Source organism: Musa acuminata, chromosome BXJ3-5 (genome assembly GCF_036884655.1).
Source record: "Musa acuminata AAA Group cultivar baxijiao chromosome BXJ3-5, Cavendish_Baxijiao_AAA, whole genome shotgun sequence".
NCBI lineage: Eukaryota > Viridiplantae > Streptophyta > Magnoliopsida > Zingiberales > Musaceae > Musa > Musa acuminata.
The window spans coordinates 9,997,867-10,021,684 of NC_088353.1; the positions used below are offsets into that span (position 1 = coordinate 9,997,867).

The window sequence follows — 23,818 nt, forward strand, 5'->3', positions numbered from 1 at the left end:
AGAGAAGCATCATACCAAAATGGAGAGCCTGCGAACCAGAGCGACTATGGAAAGAGGAAAAGTGTAATGAATCAGTTGCTTTAAGCCCCCTTCAAGGAGAGCATGGGATTCTGCCATACCAGGAGAGCATGGGATTCTACGACAGACACCTCTCAACCATAAGGCCACTTTTCCAGCAACCTTGATGAGAAAACATAAATAAACCTGAACCTGCAGGGGCACAAGGGGAAATAAATGGGATCAAATTCAAGACTAGTTAGTAGTAGTGTTGCTTATCTAGCCAACTTTTGTAGCTTCAACCAAGCCCTCAGATGTTGGGTTGCATTTGGAACATCTCTCCTGATATTTGGCATATTGTGATTGTTTCATAAGAAACTAAAAGGAGATGGTAATTGTGCTAATAGTAAAGTACTAGAGGAGTTATCGAGGAATCTGCCTTCCTTAGTCCAATCGCCTGAAGTTGAAATCGAAATTTAAGCATATGTTGAAGTGAACTTAAAAAAGATTGGACAAAATAATAATAATAATAATAATAATAATAATAATAATAATAATAATAATAATAATAATCGAAAGCGAGTCTTAAAAAAGGATGACAAACATTTTATTAACAATGGATAATGTTTGAAACGTACAAAGTAATTCCAAGTATTTTATATCACTGTATGCTAAATAGATTCATGCAACGTACGTAATAAACTACTACTAATGCTTTTGTGAGAATTCTAGCAAACCGAAGCAGAAGTATATACAGATAGTTGTGAGAGATCCTTTAAGCACTTGCGGTAACAGGCAATCTCAGCATCAAAGCAAAAAGATTAGAAGTAAGACGACGTATTATTATTCTTTATATATACTAATATAATAATATTAAATAACAGCGGGGATAGCTCAGTTGGGAGAGCGTCAGACTGAAGATCTGAAGGTCGCGTGTTCGATCCACGCTCACCGCAAGATTTTAAAATGAAATGTTGTTTATTTTTAATTTTATTTTTATTTTTATCGATCGGAAATATAATTATTATTAAAAATAATAATTTTAATTTTTATTAAATAACAGTGAAGATAGCTCAGTTGGGAGAGTGTTAAAATAAAGATATAGAGATTGGTTGTTCGATCTACGCTCATTGTAATATTATTTTTATTTTTAACTTTTTTTAAAATCACAAAATATCTCAACTATTTTTTAAAACGAAATTTACTTCCGTTTCCATTTGCATGTGTGCACGTAAACGTCCAGTAGCTGCTGCTGTGGCACCTTAATAAGCTGTGCTTCAGCTAACATAACAAGCTGTATTGAATCCTCCTGAGACACGCCTCGGCGGCACGTCTCGTGGCCATCTCAACGCTGCTCTCTCTCTCTCTCTCTCTCCTTACCGCCATCAACGCCCCTTCGTCCTGATGACGACCAAGTAATACGAGGACCGAAGTCATCCTCATCGGGTTGGGAGATGAGGGACTCGACCTGGAGCTTGAGATACTTGAATCGGGTGGGATGTATGGATTCCAGTTTTCCGGTTCCTCCCTCACCGTCTCCACCAACCATGATTCCGACACCTTCTCCACCGACCATGATTCCGACACCTCCACCAACCATGATCAAAAGACGGTATGGATTACCCTTTTTTTGTTTGTCTCACTTTAATGGGAGATATTGTCGAATAGAGAAGCTTAGAACCTTGGGAAGCTTCTTTTCTTATGGTAATGGTGATGTTTAAAGATTTTGGACGAGAAATAAGTTCACATTACACGACCAAAAGTCCTGTACAGGCTACAAATCACAAGGGATTCATAGATACTCGTCTGTATACCTGAAGACATCTTCCTATCAAGTGCTATCCAATCATAATCACAGCAGAGAAGGATCAGCTAATAAGAGTTAATAAGCAAAGAGCACACGAGATGATAACTGGGGTGAGCAGAAGAGGGCATCAGCAGGAAGAAGAGACGGCTTCAAGAATATGAAGTCAGATCCACAAGGGAACTAATTTTCGTGGATCCATCATTCATTTACCGATTGAATCAACAAGAGACATCCAAGTTCTTTTAGAAGCAGGATCAAGCCAAGTTGTTGGTGCTAGACACCCGTATCGATCACACAAGCATTACCCCATGCCATCTTTAGGTACATGTAACGGTTCAAGCTGCTATTGAGATGAGTCAATGACACAAGCTCATTTCACTAGTAGCGATACTTGGTAGAGTAGTCCTTTGGAGCAATCACCAGACCACGACCTTTCCTTGCCCCCCTATAGATGGTTTCCACGATATCGATAAACTCCTGCTTATCCTTGAGGGCCCAATTGATCTTATTATTGTTTCCCGTCCCAAGATCAATCATGATGTGCTTGTTCCTGAAGAAAAACATCACGGTTGATGGATCATACAGCTCATACATGGTATTGAAGTCTGGCACCTCAGTGATGTCAACCAGGTATATCACAGCAAAATTCTTGATGGTCTCCGCAACAGATGCCAACACCTCATCCATCTGCAGCCGACATATCAGCCAAAATAAATTCCACAGAAACATGGCAAAAAAGCAGCAGTTTCATACCTGTATCTACCACAAAGTTTGAAAAATAGTGTATCCCATAACAACATAGGTGTTGTATATACCTCCAAAAGCATTATGAATTATGAAACATGAATCTTGATACTTTGTGTAAGCCTTTTAGGTCCAAATCAAATTAAAAATCTGACACAAACCTCTTACTAAACTCAGTGAGCTTTGAAACAAAAAAAAAGGAAAAAGGAATTGTTTTAAGAATTAACAAAAACACATTGACGTTCTGGATCTTTAAACGAGCATGCAAAGTTCTATAAGTGTCATGCCCTGGAACTAGGGACCAGACTGATCCGACCGAATGTCCATGGATTAGGCTAACATGAGGGTGATAAGGTCAGACTCAAGGTAGCCCCCCCAATGGCAAGGATGAGCAGCCACCGTGTCTAAACTTGGGATTTCCTTATCTCAATGAGGATGAGCCACCGCCACCGACGATGATAGCTCCACATGGTCAAGGTGAAAAAAGTGGGGTCCGTTGCAAGAATCCTCTCAAGTAGAGAAACCCTTTTCCAATATTGCGCCTAATAAATCTTACATTATCTATGACTTAGGGTAATATTGACTTTTTCAATTTCATCATTTATTAAACCTTTTGTCATACTAAATATTAAAAATTATTGATCTAACTCTAAAATTTCTAACCAAGTATCAGATTTAAATGAAAGACATTAAAACATGAATGATTCTAGCCTTTCACATGAAGGTTTTGGCGGTCAAAATCCAAAGATTAAGAGCTTTAGTGGAAAAAGATTATAAAAAGTTACAAAAAGATTATAAATCATAACAATTCAAACAGCTAGAAAATAAAGTACAAAAAATTTTAAACAGATCGAAAAAAAATGAAAAAAGCTAAAGGAAAAAGTTATATGACACTTGCAAGATGTGTCATTTTCGAAAAGTATCATGCAGCACTCATTGATTTTAGATAAGAAATGTACAAAACATAAAAATGAGCAAGCATATTAAAAGTTGAATAAATTTAACATATGTTGTTATCAATATCATAACTCATGGATATATCTAATGAAAACCCATGTACGACATTTAGTTTCTATTTCCCTATGTATACTAGAATTACATGCAAACAGAGGCTATTTAACATTGTACATGCATGGAAACTCTAAAATCTGGTAAAAATACAAAGCATTTTGTTTCTTTCCTCAAAATTGGGATCTCATCACTTAAAAATAAAACTAACTAGATTAATCCAACTCAATTTGCTTATGAAGTTAAAACCATTATATTTTGATCAATTTTGTGAAACCTTTAATTCTCACCTACATGTGGATTTTGTTCCTAGATTATAAGTTGGTCATGTACTTGGTAAGCTTGGGGATTCCACTTTCTTGATTTCTGTTAGTTATATCGACTTATATACATTAAAGTAACCAACAGAAAGTCAAGTTAATCCAGTTAATCCTTAATTTTGGTTGGCAACTCATCTAATCACATGAAGCCATTCAGCTTAATAAAACAGGTGACCGAGGATTGATCCAATAGGCAGATTCTTTCAACATGAGTTATTCATTAAATCACTTTGATTAAGTAAAAGAAAACAACCTAACCATATGGTCTTTAGAGATTCAATCCCTGATTGATTTCGTATACCATATTAATCTTAAACTCCGTCCAGCCCTGAGTTTCAAGTAGTACGGCAGGACTGATTGATCCCTGCAACCTTTACAAATACTATGACCAAATTGTGGCTGACCTACTTGTGGGTTGCTTCATATATAGGTCAGCTGGAGGTTAACTTCCCAGGAGTTTATATGATGAGAAAATTAAATTGCAACACTTTTAGATTGCATAAAAACTAACTATTTTCAAAATCTAGCTTAGAGGGTGGTGTTGGTTCTATTTTAACACTGATGGATGGATCTGGGCACCAAGGGCAAGAGGCTGGTGTTGGTTGTATTTTAAGAACTTATATGGGGGACTGCTGTTTTTGCAGGTTGCTAGGACAGATCCAACCTACACATTGAAGCTATGGCTATACAAGATGGATTATTTGAGGCTTGGAATACGAGCACATAAAAGATTCACACTGAGAGTGATGTTGCTGCTTTGATACATCTAATGAAGAAACCCCACCTTGGGCCATCGCTAGCATTATTTCAGATGTATTTTATTTGTTGGAGTTGTTTGTGGACCAGAGGGTATTGCACATTTATCAGGAACAAAATTCGGCTATGAACTGGTTAGCTAATTTCAGGTGAATCAATTGTTGTAGGAATTTGTGGTGTAATATCTTTACTCATAAATTGGAGGCTTCGGTCTCCTCTGATAGAAGAGGATATGACTATATGAGGTTTCTTGAGTAATAAAATCTAGCTTTTCCTTTTGAAAAGAAAAAAAATTTAACTTGGCATTAACTAGCTCCATCAGATTATACGTCATATTCCAATCTTAACTCTGGCCATGGATAAGTAAAATGACAAGTTGGACTAATAGGATCCATGAACCATCAATTGTCACCACGGCTCTAATGCAGACAACTGTTATCATGATGCCGTCATTTAATTAGTAGGAAGAAATTGCCTAGAGCAACAGGTCTAACTGGCTTAATGGTTGCGCTAAGTGCCTAGAATAGTTGCATCTACCAACCCACTTTTGTTGCGTAATCAACACATAATGTCCTACTGAAACTGTAGAAAATCCAATATCAGAAGAACAAAATAAATAAGGATTAAAGTCATAATTCAATTACTAAAATGAACCCCTTGATTGAGAAATTTACCATTGAAGGTTCACAATTATGATAATAGATTCTTTTCTGGATAAGATTGTATATATTTCTGTAATTCTTCAAGTATTTCATATCAGATCTACAGAAACCTAAATGTCTTTTCCATTTTATCTCTCATCAAAATTCACAGATTGTATTAGTGAATTGGTGCATCTCATCCTCAGGCCTAGATGGCTAATAAAGAAGCATATAGATTGAAATTTGGGTCATGTTATGATTTGAGTAGGGTTAAAAAGAGAATTAATCAGTTAGTATTTCAAATATGACTGATACTAAAGTTGGAAACAAAAACAATCAGACTATTTCTAAAATGACTTCAGCGGTCCTATTTGTTTTCCAGGTCAATGAATCTTAGGACTCAAGTTAAGAAACTCAGTTCAGCAGTTCACCTGTCACTTTTTGATAAGAGAATGATAATGATACTTATTATACCAAGTTAAGATCAAGTAAATCCATAACATAATAGTTGTTAGGTTTTCAAAGTCTTACTGTCTAAGAGTTCTAACTGGAGCTATCTGACTGCAGGTGGAAGAGATCTGTAAGGGACTTTGACAATGGCAAAAGGTTTTGGTACTCGATTGTTCTGTTTAATCTCTTTCCTACTCTCTGTCATATCTCTTGATCTGTTTTCTATGGATATTATTTGAACTTAGGATATATATTTGCAGCTATTATCCCTATAATTCCAATTCAGACTAAAAATTAATGGATTTGATCTGGACCTTTGCTGTCTGTTTCACTAAGACACCAATACACACCAACAAGCTAACAGAGATCAAAGAGATGGCTGACTTATTAATCTGAGTGCACCAAGTCAAATAACATCCTTCCCATTTGCAGTTCATGAAATTCCTACTTTTGAATAAGAGGAATTGTGGGCATGAATTTGCTCTTTGGAATTGACGGAATCAATAATATCTTACATGTCTTTCAGCTGGATTAGCAAGAACTCCTTGTAATATATAAATCTGAAGAGAATTTGACAGTGCAAGTCCAATAGCTTACTCGCGTTGATGCCAGAAGGCAGCACGAGGATATATTCTCAAATATCGTGAAATCCAAGAGGGTAATCATAAAAAAAATCCTATATGGGAACATCATATCACTTCTTCTGTCTGTCCACGTACTTTCCTTCACAGGTTCAATTTCTACTTGTTTTGACTTATGGACAAGTAATCAGAGATCATAATACATAAGTGGTTGTAAACTGATCTTATCTAGCAAAAGCATACTAACGAACTTTCTGCGAGATATAATCTCACACATAAACATAAAACTCCAGCTCATGTGAGTAATTCCAACACAAAATTTGGATTCTAATCGGTTGGAGTTTGATAAATTGAAGAGAGCGTGCGCATATCGACTTCTAATCAATTTGAATTTAATACTCAGATAATCAAAATCAATGACGGCCAAGTTAATGCTAATTAGGGTAAGTCTTAGTCCATCAAAAAGATATCACCTTTATGTGGATTCAGCAAAAATACTAGACAAAACAAAGAATCTAGCCTGCAAAACCGTAAATCGATAGCGAAATCCAATCAAGAACAAAGTAAGATATGAAAATAAGTCAGATCGGGAGAATAAAAAAGCAGAGGCGAGTCACCTGCATGCACGTCTCGTCCCAGTCGTGGCCGAAGCGGATGACGACGAGGCGCTCTTCCTCAGCCAGGATCGCCTGATCCACGGCCCACCCAGAATGGAGGTGCGGCAGGAGGTACGACATACTTGCGTCTCCCGCGACCACCACCGCCCGCGCCTCTTCCTTTCCCTCTTCTTTCTCTCTCTCTCTCTCTCTCTCTCTTCGGTGTACCAGTGCGAGAATATATTCCGCGAGATGACTGATTCAAGTCCCCTACCTCACGCGTTCCCCTCGTCACCTACCTATGCTGTCACTGGAGGAAAAAGATGATCCCACATGGGGGACCCAGCGGGAACCACCAAAATCCTCGAATCACGGCCAGCCCAAAGACGCTGCTTTCTCGAGTGGACAATGGACCCCAAAAGTGTACGATATTTAAAAGACCAATATGAAGCTTGAGCTGAGAAATAAAACAATCGAAAGCAGGATTTTAATTCAATCAAAAACTCTTCATTTCCATTTCCTGCTGCAGCAGAACAAAGCAACCAAAGAATCCTCATACATAATCGCACAACTTGCACTTTTTGTTCACTTGGAATTTCATCAAACACCTGGTTCTGAAATGTGAAACAAAAGCTAACACCATCGACTGCCAGAATGGAGAAGGCAAATGCTGGTTATACAAGACGTGATGGATGAGCCGCTGCGCTTATCTGGGAGCGAAAAGGGGAACTTGGTGGCTGGCGCCGCCGACGGTGACAAAGGTCAGTCCGTCGTAGATGATCGTCCACCCACCAACCCGCATGATTCACATGAAAGCTCAACCATAGCTAGAAAGTGGACATGACGAGAGTACATTTGGGATTCAGTGAAGCAATTCTTACCTGTTTATGAACGTACCATGGATTCCACTCTTGAATGGTTTTCGATCTGAGTCTGTTCAATGCGTACCTTGTGGAGCTGACTATAGCTCTTCCATCAGTCTCTCCACTGAGACCACAAAGGAGAGCTGTAAGAACAATGAATACCTTGTGGAGACTATTTTACTGAGAGATCCAAGCTCAGTGCTTCACCTAAAGATCCATAGTCCGATGCCGCCACTGATGATCTTGCGGATGATGGAAAGCACATAATCCGGAGCATCGTTCCATGTGGGGATCTCATCATTCAACGATATTGGTGAGAAACTAGCAGTGTCCATGGAATAGGAAAGCTAAAAGATCGTTAGCTGCAGTGAGTCCAGTCGTATCTTATCTTGGTGACATAGGTATGAAGAGAACATCTTCTCGGTTGAATTCAGTACCGTTTTAAACCGACTTTTTAAGCTTATAAATCAAGTGTTCACCAACACTAGAGGAGAAACCTCCAAATTATTTTATATAAACTTTTTCCTCTAGATCTCCATTAAGAAATACTATTTTCACATCTATTTGTTGTAACTCAAGGTCAAAATGAGCGACCAATGTTAAAATGATACGAAGAAAATTTTTCTTAGATATAGGAGAAAACGTCTCCGTATAATCGATTATGTCTTTTTGAGTAAATCCCTTTGTAACAAGTCTTGCTTTGTATCTTTCAATGTTGACTAATGAATCTTTCTTGGTTTTAAAGATCAATTTATAGCCAATAGCCTTTACTTCATTAGGCAACTCTACAAATCCCAGACTCCATTACTTATCATGGAATTCATTTCTTCTTTCATGGCATCATGCCACAAATTTGATTCTTTACAACTCATGGCATGTGAAAAGGTTTCAGGATCATTTTTAGCTCCAATATTATAGTCAAATTCTTGTAGATATACAACTTAATCACTAGGAATTACTGATATTTTATTTCTAGTAGATCTTCTAGTAGATCATCTAGTTGTTCAAGAGCTTGTTGTAATTCCTGAACTACTTGATCTATTAGAATACCGTCAGCAACTTGTGGAATTTCAATGATTGATTATTCAACACTAGTTTGTACTTAATGAGTGCTATAAATTATAATCAATCTATCATTTGATGTGGAAGGTTGAGATTCTATATCATCCTGTATAGAAACTATATTCCTGAAATGATCGCTCTCATTAATTATATCATCCTCAAGAAATTTAGCATTTCTTGATTCCACAATCCTAGTTGTGTGAGATGAACAATAGAACTTGTAACCTTTGGACTTTTCGGCATATGCAATGAAATACCCACTGATAGTCCTCGGGTCCAGTTTCTTATCTTGTGGATTATATATCATGACCTTAGATGAATATCCCCAAACGTGCATATGTCATAAACTCGGTTTCTAACCTTTCCATAATTTAAATGATATCTTTTGGACAACCTTGGTTGGAACTTGGTTTAATATATACACAGTCGTCTTCAGTGTTTCAGTCCATAGGAACTTAGGAAGATTGGAGTTATTAAGCATACTCCACACCATGTCTAATAATTTTCGGTTTCTTCTTTCTGTAATACCATTCTGGTTTGGAGAACCAATCATAGTGTATTTGCAACAATCCCATGTTCTTGAAAAAACTTAGCAAAAGGACCAGGTGCTTGTCCATTTTTAGTACATCTACCATAATATTCTCCACCTCTATCTGATCTTACAATTTTAATTTGTTTACCACATTGGTTCTTAACTTTAACCTTAAAGATTTTGAAGGTATCTAATGCTTCATTTTTGTTATGAAGAAAATAGATATACATATATCATGAGTAATCATCTATAAAGGAGATGAAGTATTTCTGACCATGTGTGTCCATATCTGGACAACATATATCAGTATGAATGATATCTAATATGTCTGAACTCCTATTAGCACCTTTTTTAGACTTGTTGGTCTGCTTTCCCTTAATACAGTTCGCACAAGTCTTAAAATTAGTAAAATCAAGAGTACTAAATACCCCATCATTAACTAATATCTTAATTCTCTTTATGGAGATATGTCAAATCTTCGATGCTATAATATAGAAGAGTTCTCATTAATATTACACATTTTAGTGCCAGCGTGAACATGCATTAAACTTTGAATGTCATCATTTTGTAAGAAAATACGATAAATATCATGAAACAAAATATCTTTCATAATACAATCAGATTTATATAATAAACGAAATGATGTGTCTTAAAAATTAAAAGAATATCCAACTAGTACGAGTCTGAAAATAGAAATTAAGTTTCATAAGAAACTTAGTACATAAAAGGTCCTTTCTAATTTTAAAACAAAACCACTACTTAAAGTTAAAATGCATATTCCAATTGCCTCCATATGTGAGCCCATCTTATTCCCTGATAAGATGCATTGCTCACTTCCCATTGGCTTACTTAGGTTTTGTATACCCTGTAAAGAGTTTGTAATATAGAATGTTAATCCAAAGTCAATTCACTATGTGTTAATATTAACATTAACCATATTAGATTCATAACACACAAACGAGGTTGGTTTACCTATCTTTTCAAGCAATTGTTGGAATTTTATACATTCCTTCTTCATGTGTCCCTTCATTTTACAAACGAAACACTTTGTTTCTTTTTTATATCAGCTTGGGGTGGTATTTTACCTTTTTCCTACTGATGAGCTTTCTGATTGGCTTGATTTTTATTGATTTTATTCTTCTCGTGAGTGGTTACTACTAATGCACTCTATCTAGTTCCATCACTAGCTTCTCTTCTTCTTGAACACACTTGGTCATTAATTCATTGATTGATCATTTTTCCTTATGTGTGTTGTATGAAATCTTAAAAGACCCGTATTGAGGTGGAAGAGTGTTCAAAATATAGTGCACTAAGAAGGATTTTGACATATTAACCTGAGTTTCTTAAGTTGAGCTGTAATTTCTCATATTTACATTATATGCTCATGCACACCCTTTATATCGGTGAGTCTAAGGGATGAGAATTTCATTATTAGGGTACTTGCTAGTGCCTTTTCTGAAGTGACAAATTGCTCATTGATAGCTTGTAGCAAGTCTCGGACCTTCTAATGTTGGTCAACATAATCACGTATGTCAGTAGTTATCTTAGTTTCGATAAACATCATGTTGAGCCGATTGGATCGCTGCATATTTTACCAATGTGAAACATGCTAAAAATATGAATCTCATGACATAAAAATTACCTGTGGGCTAAATTTTAAATTTAAATAGATTCAAATGGTCTTTATGATATAACTATCAAATTATATTCTAATTCATAATCCCTATGGGTAAATTATGAAAATAATCTGATATTTTATCCTAATTAATTATATGTATATAATAAAATATCACGTGGGATAATAATTATTATATTGAATATAATCAGTCACAATATGATATCTAATTACTTATGTGATCTTTATTATAACTTTATATATAATTTTAATTAATTAAGGATATTGTGGCTAATTCCTAATTAATTAAAATTGTATAGATCATTAGACATTTTGGGCATATAAAATTGATTCATAAGCATAAATTAATATAACCAAATATGCATATATAATATGATCATTTTATCAACTCCAAATATTAAAATATTATATCCTCGTGATTTTCAACATGAAATATATTAAGAAGTTTCAAAAAGAAATCAAAATCAAATCATATTCATGATATAAAAATGAAAATCCTTTCATATCAAGGCAGAGGTTAATTGGCTTTGATACTAACTATTAGATAATTTTGATACCAAAATATGTTTCTAAACTATTATAATAGAAATACAAGAAAAACTAATTCGGAAACAAAATTACATACCTCCGGTCATTATTGTCAAGAATTTCAGCATTGATTTCTTCTTGAATTTTGACACTTCTTATCTCAGAACTCTCGCTTTAGATTGTGTAGGAAATCCTTTAGACTTGAAAAAGATGTTGAACCCAAAGACCAAAACTCTCGTTCATATAGATGTTCTCCTATCAAGAATATTTATTATTATCAACTCATAACGTTTAAGAATTAATTCAAATTTATAACGTTTGAATCATAATAAATTTTTTTAATGATATTTAAAAATATTTAATAATAATGATTCATTTAGAATGTAAAACAGAAATATTTAAATCACAATAAATAAGAAATTAATTATAATGAATGATGAACTTAATGAGAACGATTATATTATTATTAAATAAAATATTTAATAATAACAGTTACATCTATTTCTTGAAAAATCTATGTCGATAGAATTCTGAAAAAAAATTTATGTCTGAATGTTATCCTACTGCCACATCTCTATTTGTTGGTGAGAAATTGAAGAAAGAAATGGAGGAGCGCCACTATTTATAAAAGTTTGATCGATAATCTGTTATACCTCATAGCTATTATACCAAGTATTATATTTGTTACAAGTATGCTTTCTAGATTTATGAATAATCCTGGTCATATTTATCTTGATTCCAAAAACTTTCAGATTTTTGGAATCAAGTTTAATAAGCAAAAAAATTAAGGTTCACTAGATTATGTGATAGTGACCGGGGTAGTTGCATAAATGACATGAAGAGTACTTTTGGTTATCTTTTTTCTTTTGATATAGGTGTATTTTTTTTGAAGCTCAAAAGAGGCAACAATCAATAGCACAATCTTCTATAAAGGTTAAGTATGTTTTTAGTATCTATAACAATCAGTTCAAGAATTCTTGAAGATATTAAAGAAAAGAAAAATGAAGGAATAGAGATTTTTTGTGATAACAAATTAGTAATAGCAATAGCTAACCTTGTCTACCATAGCTGCACCAAATACATTGCGCTCAAGCATCACTTCATCAAAAAATAATTGAAGAATATAGAATTCAAGTGAAGTATTGTAACTCAAACGATTTAGTAATAGACATATTCATCAAGGCACTACTAAAAGTTGGGTTTGCGTATTTTAGAGAAGTTATGAGTGTTAATGTGTTATTAAAGGGATATTAATGTGTTGCATGTGAGTGCCTAGGAATTTATGAAATATTAGGGGTTGTGGAGAAAACTAATGTGAAGGCTGCTGAAATTTTGTGATTGTATGAGAAGAATTTAATGAAAATAACACCTTTCCTCCTCTCATCATTGAGATCAAATCGAATATTAGCCCACAAATTACATAATCTCAATCACCAAAACTTTATCTTGGCATCATATTAAGAGCTATTTGGATGGTGAGTAGCAAAAGAAAGCTTATATATTTAAAAACAAACTTAGAGATGTTTTCATGGTACACGATTTGGGATGACTACATGATTCCATGCGTAGTTGATCATCCCAGTTTGATCAATGACAACATTCATCCAAGCATTCCCATTTTTATGAATTTAACAAAATTATTTGTCTCAAGCTCTTCGGATTAAAGTGTATGAGAACAAAAGTAAAGGTAGGAGAAGATCCTTACTATAAAACCTTTTAAGTTAATGTAATCCTCTTTTGAAGCTTTTTTATTTTCCATTAAATATTTTCTCTCAAAGCGCTTTGGTGAAAATATTTTGATACAAATAAAATTAATATGACTCCTCACAATTTGGGAGCCCAAAGTGCTCTAGTGGAAAGTCCCTCTTCCCCACTTCTTCTCCCTCATCATCTTTCTGAAATCAATCATCTCTTTATCTTCACGGCTCTTTGGAGATTTCTGATGCTTCTCAATCTTTTTAGGTTAGTTAGTTTCCCCTCTTCATTGTGTTCTTCCCGTAATCCCCAAGCGACTCCGATGACAATTATTGCCCCTCGATCAGTTGTTTTATTGAACCCCCTTCATCTTCGTTTGGCCTAGAGAATACTTGTCTTAGGTAAACCCTCCATTATGTCATTTATATATAAAACTAACATGCCAATCTAATTTGGAAGCAAACCCCTTCACTTAAGGTCATCGCCCATTTGTGTCTTAAGACATCGTGCTTGTTGGGCATGGCCAAGATACGTAATATGGATCATTCCACAATACTTTTATCTTTTATCACATAAAGCTATCATTAGGCGATCACGCTATATTCAATGAAAAAAAAAAATCCGTGAATGGAGAAATGTGTGGGTGTCCAATTTTGTAGGTATGTTTTTACATTGTCCTCCCCCCTTCGGTGCTTCTAAATTATTTTTTTAAGATATAGTCTAATAATCATAGATGCCCTGTAAGTCAATTATGTAAGTGAAGAGATATGATATGCATTCTTTTTTATTTATTATTTATTTGATTTTTTTTCACTTTATATTGTCCGTTGCATATATTGTGATATCTATAGATCTATGAAATGAGAATCAGATCATGAAGAGATCATGATAATGAGACTGATTCGCCTTTAGACATTGACTCTAAATAATCACGATCGTAGGTTACTCGAGAGAGACATTAAAATAATCAGATAGACTGGTATGTTTTATACTTATCTATATGATGGAGGCGGCTGATCTCATAGTTTCTTATGTGGAGACATTAGGGATATAGTGCAGATGCTCATTGGAGAATAAGCTCACTAATCAATTCGCTCAAGGAATGCTGGATGGTTGATGATACCTCATTGTCAAACATCGGTTTCATCATTCTAATGGTGTATTTAGTCTTTAGACTTGAGATACTAATAATATCCTGTATGAGTACTCAACTCTTTAATACCGAACTTATAGATCTAGAAGTTTCAAATCTAGCACAACCAATCATCGAAAGTGGTAGCCAACCTTACAAGGGCTATTGAGTATCAATAGAGGATCATCCGCTCTTGGTGTCATGAGATAAATATCCTATGTATTCTTGCCCAAGCAAATCCCTAGCTAGTTTCATTTAGATTGAGTGATAAAGAGTTCTTCAAGAGAATCTGATTATAGTGAGACTTGAGAAAAAATCATATGGGCTTAACAACATTATGCCTGGAATACGGTCTTTAAGATATTAGATATATGAGGGACTATAGATATATAGTAACTGAGGATAGACATATTCAAATGATTGGATTCCCCTATAGCATATAGGGACGGCTATGTAGTGGCCTAGTACGTCCGCAATCGATGAATTGAATGAATTATTATAGAGATAATAATTCACTAAGCTAGAAGGAGTTTTGATAGGTATAACTCATAGCTAGCTTGATATTAGGCCTAGAGGGTCACACACATATGGTATGTATTATTACGAGTAGAGGTTCGAATATGAGATATCCGTTAAAGCCCCTATCTTATTGGATATTCAATAAGCTTCTGAATTATTGGATTTTATAGATGAGATCCAATAAGAGTTAATAAGAGATTATTGGGTAGAGATCCACTAATCTAAGAGGTTTGAGTAGTTGGATGAAGATCCTATACCCAATAGTGTAAGATCTATTTGGGTTAAGTTGATAGGGGATCTCTATAAATAGGAGGGAACCAAAAGGCCATAAGCTATACCCCTTTTGGCTGTGACATCCTATTCTCCTCTCCCCCTCTCCTCCTTAGCCAGTAGCCCTTGTTTGGGGCATGTGGATAGTAAGAAGGGTCGACCCCTTCTTGATCATATGGTGTGCGTGGAAAGGAGGATTGCATAGAGATTTAAGGAGCGTCTTCATAATCCTTGCCATGTGGATCACCGCTAGAGAGGAGGACATTTGATCTTCTTCATCATATCCCATAGATCTATAAATTTTTAAGGATATACGATTTTCCTAGATAACACATCTTTCTTATACACGTAATTTTCGGTTTTACGGACTTTTGCGCACCAATCTTAGCACAATGTTAAAATCCTCTTTTTTTATAAGAAATTCTAGGATTTTATTTTTTGTTCTTTTGTTGCACATGTGATGCTATCTAGATTTTCTAACAGTGGAATTAGAGCTAGGTTGCTCGTGCAAAAGATTGGTTTATAAGCTATGTGTGTTATGTTCAGACTCTCTTGCGGCCTATTGCTCAATCGGTTAGTTGACCTCGTAACTTCGATTTCCTTAGCATAATTTTCGCTCTTCTTGGCCTAATGCCTGAACCCATGGCTCGAGGTCTTTTGTCGATACATCGATCGATCCTCCGGCTCGACGTCCAATCTTCTAACATGTTCCACTCTGGCCCAACATGATTCTTCCTACTTTTAAATGCCTCTTCCTGATCTAAGCTTCTTGCATCACTTAAAATGTAGATAAGATAAACACTATCAATTGGTTTCATTATCAAAATCTGAGATTCAACATGGGTCCTACTCAACCAAGAAGCAACTAATAAAAACCCTATAAGATTGTAATAAACCCCACCTAGCCACCTTTATCCTATAAAGAAGAGTGGTTAGGGTGTATCTTTGGGCCTTTGGGCTTCTTAGTTGCCGCCCTCCTTTTATTGGGTCAATCGACTAGGGTTGATGGCAAAAGGGGTAACTCACTTAGGAAGCAGCCCCTAGGGCTAGGGTTTAGAGCCCTATATAAGCATGTAGTCTCCATCTCTTTGAGAATAAGTTCTATCTATAATTGTAACCATTTGGACGACTTCTAGGAAGGTGGAACCCCTATAGCATTCCAAGGGTTGATCCCCGTCAAAGATCAATTTACATAGAATTCCTTTGGGGTTCTATTAGTATTTCTATATCATTCCCAATGATTAAGATGTTATTCATATACAACACCAAAAAGGTGATAGTGCTTCTACTTACCTTCCTGTACACATAAGGCTCATCTTCATTCTTAACAAAGTCATAAGATTTGATTGGCTCATCAAATCTTATGTTCCAACTTTGTAAAGCTTGCTTTAGTTTATAGATAGACTTAAGTAACCTAGACACTTTATTTGGACTTTCTTTGGATACGAATGCCTTGGGCTGTATCATATACACATCCTCATCGAGGTTGGCATTGAGGAATATGATTTTTACATTTATTTGCTAGATCTTATAATCATTATATACTATAATAGCCAATATAATTCGGATAGATTTTAGCATAACTATGGGTGAGAAGGTTTCATTATAGTAAATACCTTACCTTTGACGAGACACCTTAGCCACTAGCCTTGCTTTATAGGTTTCCACCTTTCTATCTACTTTGATCTTCTTCTTGAAGATCCACTTATAACCAATGGGTACAATTATCCTTAGGTGCATCAACTAGGTTCCAAACATTGTTGGAGTACATGAAATCTATCTCAGAGTTCATGACTTCTTACCACTTCTCGGAATCTATACTCATTATAGCCTCCTCATAGATCAGAGGATAAATATCTTCAATATCTTCTTTTCTAATATATCCCACATATCTTTTAGGAGGATGGGGTACTTTGTCAGACCTACATAAAGTCGAAACTTGTGTGCTAGATTCCTGAATAGACTCTACTTGCAAAATGATGCTTGAGCTAGATTCTCTAATTGTTAGGATCAAGAGCACTAAGAGGGGGGAGGGGGGGGTGGGGAGTGAATTAGTGTAGCGAAAAACTTTCGACGATTTAAAACGATGTTCGTACAATAAAGACGATTTCGGTAAGAAAGACGATTCGAAAATCACTTTATCTTGTGATCAAGCGAGATGCAGTTAAAGTAAAGATATAGAGATAGTTTGCAGTTAAGGTAGAGAATAGAATGTAATTGCAAATCGAAATACGACGTTCGTACGATAAAAGTGATTTCGGTATAAAAGTCAATTCAGAAGTTGCTTTAACTTAGATTAGGCTATAGTTAAAGTAAAGCTATGGAGGCAGTTTGCAGTTAAGATAGAGAACGAAAAGTAAATGGAAACCAAGATTTAGAGTGGTTCGGTCAATCTTGGCCTATATCTACTTTTGGCTTCCTCCTTCGATGATGTCACTGACGTCCACTAGAGGCATTCCTTCAATAGATGAAGGCTAACCACCCTTTTACAGTTTTACTCCTTTTGACGGGCTTAGGAGACAACCCTTACAGAATTTCTCTTCTCTCTTGAAAGCTCAAAACTTGGAAGAAAAGAGGGAGGAGAACTTCTAGCCTTTACAACACTTTTGAACTCTAAAACTCACGGAGTAAGATTAGATTTCGGTGCTTTTGGTTGCCCTTTCATGCAGGAAAGGGTGGGGTTTATATAGGCCCAAAACTGGTTTGAATTTGGAGCTCAAAAGTGTCTTTCCTCGGATTTCCGGGGTCATGGCGATACTACCTCATGACTAGGGCGGTACAACCACTTGGCAGCTCGGAGACTGAGCTTCTAGGGAGTGCCACCGCTTGACAGGGGCAGTTGCACCGCCCAGTCTCGCTCAGAGACTAAGCCCAAGCGGGTTCACCACCTGACTAGGGCGATTGCACCGCCGAGTCTCGCTCGGAGACTGAGCCCAAGCGGTGCCATCGCTTGACTGGGGCGGTTGCACTGCTCAGCTTTCCTGTGAGACTATCTCCTGGGCAGTGCCATCGTTGACCCTGGCGGTGCCACCGCCTGGCAGGAGTTCTGGTTTAAATGGGTTAATCCATTCGACCCAATTTGGGTCTATCAAGGGCCCAATTGCCCCCAGATTAAGATAATGGGATCACCTCCCATTCCTAACTTAATCTACATGCTAACTACGATATTTCTTAAGACATTTACTACAACTTGCTCCGGTACGTCAATCGCTTCTTCCGGCAAGCTTCCGGCGAACATCTGATGAACCTTCGGTGATGCTCCGGCGGACTTCCGGCAAACTCCTGGACTTACGATGATCCACTTGGCGAGTTCTGATGAGCTTCTTTGGCAAGCTCCTGGACTTCTCGGATTTGTTCTCATAGAACCTCCGATGACCGTCCGGACTTCCGTCGAACACTCGAACTCCCAACGTGATCATAGTCTTGACTCCGGTGTAACTCCTACTGCATGTCTTACTTCCATCGTAGTTAATCCTGCACATGTAAAACAAAACTTCGATCGAGACAATTAATTCTAAGCAATTAACCAAGTTGTCCGGCATATCATTGGTCCCTTAACGCTTTGTCCGATTATTTGACATATCGTCCTCTCTTACGGCCTATTGCCCAATCGGCCAGTTGACTCCGTAACTCCGATATCCTTGGCACAATACCCGCTCTTCTTGGCCCGATGCTTGAGTCCACGGCCCGAAGCCTTCTGTCGATACGTCGACCGATCCACTGGGCCGACATCCAATCTTCTGACATGTTCCTTCAACACAACATGATTTTTCCTACTTTAATTGTCTCATCCTGATCGAAGCATCCTGTGTCACTCAAAACACAGATTAAAATGTTAACATAATTATCAATTGGTTTCATCATCAAAATACGAGATTCAACAATCTCCTCCTTTTTGATGATGACAACTAATTGATGACGGAGTTAAACTTAATTCACGGAGTTTAAACAAACTCCCCCTATCAATATGTCATATGTTGAATCTCGTATTTTGATGATGAAACTACTTGATATATGTTTATGATTTAATCTGCGTTTTGAGTGACGCAGGATGCTTCGATCAGGATGAGACAATTAAAGCAGGAAAATCATGTTGTGCCGAAGGAACATGTCAGAAGATTGGACGTCGGGCCGGTGGATCGGTCGACGTATCGACAGAAGGCTTCGGGCCGTGGACTCGGGCATCGGGCCAAGAAGAGCGGGTATTGTGCCAAGGATATCGGAGTTGCGGAGTCAACTGGCCGATTGGGCAATAGGCTGCAGGAGAGGACGATGCACCGAAGAATCGGACGAAGCGTCGAGGGACCAATGATATGTCGGACAACTTGGTTAATTGCTTAGGATTAATTGTCTCGATCGAAGTTTTGTTTTGTTGTGCAGGATTAACTATGATAACGATGAAGACATAAAGCGAAACAAAGTGTCGGAGTCGAGCGCGAAGGATTTGTTGCGAGTTCGAGAGTTCGACGGAAGTCCGAAGGTTCGTCGGGAATGCTACCGGAGCTCGCCGAGAAAGATCGGAGCTTGCCGAAGAAGCTCATTGGAACTCGCTAAGATCAAATCGTGAAGTCTAGGAGCTTGCCGAGAGTCCGCAGAATGGTTTCCGAGAGTTCATCGGAAGACCGCCGGAAGTTTGCCGGAAGCTCGCCAGAAGAAGTCTTGACTTGCGGACTTTGTAATAGCTTAGAAAATGTCTTTAAATTCATAGTTAGCACATTAATTAGGGTTAGGATTAGGTATTAATCCTATAACCCAAGTAGGGGCCAATTAGGCCCAAGTTTGGACTGGTTTGGACCAAGTTTGGAGCCAAACCAAGTGAGCTGGAATAGTGAAAGAGGTGGCACCGCCAGGGTTGGAGGTAGCACCGCCCAGGCTATGTCTTCCAGCGAGACTGGGCGGTGCAACCGCCCCAGCCAAGAGGTGCAACCGCCCAGAGCTCAGTCTTCGAGCTAAACTGGGCGGTGCAACCTCCCTGACAGAGAGGTAGCACCGCCTGAGCTCGATCTTCGAGCTCTGGCAGAGTGGTGCAACCGCCTCTGACAGAGGTGGCACCGCCCAGAGGCTCAGTCTTCGAGCTTTGCCATGCGGTGCAACCTCTCCAGTCAAGAGGTGCAACCGCCTGATCCCGAAATTCCGGGATTTTATCGTTTTGAGCTCCAAATTTGAATTGGGTTGGGGCCTATAAATACCCCACCCATTCAGCACTGAAGGGACACTGAACCACACCGAATTCTTGATCTTTTCAGTGATTCTAAGAGCTCAAATTTGTGTAAAGTCCAAAAGTTCTCCTCTTTTCTGTTATTCAAGTCTTGAGTTGTAAAGAGAGGAGAGAAAGGATCTGTAAGGGTTGTCTCCTGAGCCCGTCAAAAGGAGAGAAACTGTAAAAGGGTAGTTGGCCTTCACTCATTGAAGGAAGGTAGCTAGTTGACGTCGGTGACCTCGTCGGAGGAGGAAGCCAAAAGTGGAGTAGGTCAAGACTGACCGAACCACTCTAAATCTCTGGTTTGCTTTTATTTCGAGTACTTTATCATTACTGCAAACCTCCTACATAACTACTGCTCTCTGCGCCTTTACGAACAAGTTCTAAGTGCTGATCTTTCTGAATCTGGATTCAGACATCAATAGGTGTTTTCGTACGATCTTTACATTGCAGCTTACATTTACGTCTTGAATCTGTTTATAACTGCGAACTGTCTTCTGCGCTTTTACGAACGAGTTTCCTTGCAGTTTACATTTACATTTTGATTCTATTTATAACTGCAAACTGTCTTCTGCAATTTTACGAACGAGTTTCAACATTTAGACGTAAAACTGCATTTAGACGTAAATCGGCTTTCCTCGCACAATCATCAGATTTCAGTTTACGTTTACGTCTTGATTTCAACTGCATACTGCCTTCTGCAGCACATTATCTTTATACTTCTGCTTAAACTGCGCTTAGACGCAAACTGTGTTTAGACGCAAACTGCGCTTAGACGCAATCTGCGCTTAGACGTAAACTGCGCTTAGACGCAATCTACGCTTAGACGCAAACTGCGCTTAGACGCAATTAGAGTTTAGACGCAATATGCATTTAGATGCAAACTGCGTTTAGACGCTAACTGTGTTTAAAAGTTAACTGCACTTAATCATAAGTAATCTTAGAATCGGTTGTTGCATCAAAATAGTTTTTATTAAACAAACGCAGCTTTCGTTTTTAATCGCTGAAAGATTTCCGCTGCACTAATTCACCCCCCCCTCTTAGTGCTCTCGATCCTAACAGTTGGTATCAGAGCAGGGTATTTCTCATTTCGGATTTACACCCGAGAGAAATGGCTCTTCAAGAGGGCTTTTCGGTCTTTCGTCCACCGTTCTTTAACGGATTGGACTACACTTATTGGAAAACTCGAATGAGAGTTTTCTTGATTTCTCTAAATCTGGATTTATGGAATATCGTTGAAAACGGTTTTCAACTTCCCTCTAAATCGATGAACGAATGGTCGGACTTGGAGAAGAAGTATTTTTCTTTAAACGCAAAGGCTATGAATGCCTTATTTTGCACTTTGGACAAAAATGAGTTCAATCGGGTTTCTTTATGCGAAACGACTTTCGATATTTGGCGCACTCTTGAAATCACGCACGAGGGAACTAGTAGAGTCAAAGACTCGAAAGTTAATATTTTACTGCATGATTTCGAGCTTTTTGATATGAAACCAAGCGAAACCGTTGTTGACATGTACACCCGTTTTACGGATGTCGTCAATGGTTTAAAATCACTTGGGAAAAGCTTTTCGGATTTTGAACTCGTTAACAAAGTTTTGCGCTCACTTTCTAAAACTTGGGATTCAAAAGTAACTGCTATTCAAGAATCGAAAAACCTAAACAACTTACCACTTGAAGAACTAATTGGTTCATTGATGACATATGAAATGGTGCACAATGCACATGATGAACATGTTGAACACAATCACCTTCCAAAGAACAAGAAGGATTTGGAACTCTGGACAAATGAATGCCACTTGAGCGATGACTCAAGTGATGAGGACAATGATGAACAAACCAACCTTCCAAAGAACAGGAAGGATTTGGGACATAGAACATTTGAAGACCACTCGAGCATAAGCTCAAGTGATGGTGAACTTAAACTACAAATGAAACGAAAATTAAAAAGCAAAAATAATGGAACTACTTGCTTTAAACGCAAGAAGAAGAACAAAAATTGGGATGAATCGAGCTCATCTGAAGACGAGAAAGTCAACAAAAGTGAGGCGGCAAACTACGCCTTACTAGCCTACGACATTGAGGTAATTAAAATGCCTTTGGTTTATTTTAAAATTACTTGATGCTTTCATGATATATTTTCTTTTTTTTAGTTTAGAATTAATTTTCTTGAAAATTACATGTTTAAAAATAAAAATACAAAAATTATGATCATGTTGATAATTTCAAAAATGATGATATTGCATATTTTATGATAAACAAACAAAATGATTTTGATCATGGTTAGGAAGTAATAATGTGTATCATGTTTGATTAACATTGTTGAATGAAATCACATTTGATTTAAAGTAATGCATAATGAGGTAATATTAAATGGTTATTAACAATTTTATGCATGAGACTTTAAGTTATCCATGATCGTGAGCTTGTTTGATCTTCTTGATTTAATTTCAAGATCTATAACAAAAATCATGTCTGAATATATGAAAGTGTTAATTTCATTTTCGGATTCACTTAACAATTGGTATCCTAACAATCGGATTTTCTCATACACTTATGAAAAATATTTTTCTAAAATGAATTTGATGAAATGATTCCTGCTTATAAATTCCATCTTGAAATATGAATGATAGTGTTTTTGCTTGCAAAGATTTGTTTCACATTCATATCTCCTATGATTCATGTGTAGAAAAAGAATTTATAAATCATAATACAATGAGATTTCTTATGCAAAAATAAAGTGCTTTTGTGATTCTTTGCTAAAGAGAATAATTATTAAAATCATGATCTTGGTAATTATAACATGAAGCTCTTTATAAATCAAGATCGTTCATTATGCTCCCTACATTTATGAAAAAGGAGTTCTTCAAATGAAATGCAATTCAATGAAGTGTTATATTAATATCTTGAAACTTGGAATATTTTAAAATGTGATCTTGATAAGAATGTTTCAAGTTGCTCTTTGTCCTATATCTTTTCGAATGAATCATGAGCCTTGATATCATATATTTCATAATACAAGATTTATTTGCCTTATGTCTTGAACTTTCATGCTTATCTTAATTTGGCATATAAAGACTAAGGCATGCTGATGAAAAAGAATCTCTTAAAAAATTCTTTTCCCATCTGATCGAGATTAATGATTTCATGATATTTTGTGAATCTCGAAATTAATTTTAATGACTTGATTATGAATTTCAAGTTAATGATTTGATTTGAATAAGTTTTATCTAAATCATAATCTTGATCTTGCAAAATTGAAGTCACAAATAATATCTTGTGGTATTCATGGATTGAAACATTGTATGCTTAAATTAATCATTCTCCTATGTTTCAAAAATTCTTTAAAAGCCTTATGTGATGATTGAAAACTAACTTGCTTTATGATGAATCACGAATCATGACTTGATCTATGATGTAAATGCCTTGAAATGATTGAAATATTTAACACTTTTATGCTCTTCCCCCTACTTTCTTCTTGT

At 36.7% G+C, this 23,818-nt stretch overlaps 1 protein-coding gene and 1 non-coding gene across 2 annotated transcripts; one reads left to right on the forward strand and one right to left on the reverse strand.

Moving 5' to 3' along the window:
* Positions 1-880: 880 nt before the first annotated feature.
* Positions 881-953, forward strand: TRNAF-GAA (transfer RNA phenylalanine (anticodon GAA)). The gene has a single exon. It is a non-coding gene; the product is annotated as a tRNA-Phe (tRNA).
* A 999-nt stretch (positions 954-1,952) lies between these two features.
* LOC103973283 (thioredoxin-like protein YLS8) lies at positions 1,953-7,115 on the reverse strand. The gene is made up of 2 exons (XM_009387806.3): positions 6,922-7,115; positions 1,953-2,491 (listed from the first exon to the last, which is right to left on the reverse strand). Exons 1-2 carry the CDS (start codon positions 7,039-7,041, stop codon positions 2,183-2,185), a joined length of 429 nt encoding a protein of 142 aa, XP_009386081.2. The 5' UTR covers positions 7,042-7,115; the 3' UTR covers positions 1,953-2,182.
* Positions 7,116-23,818: the final 16,703 nt, after the last annotated feature.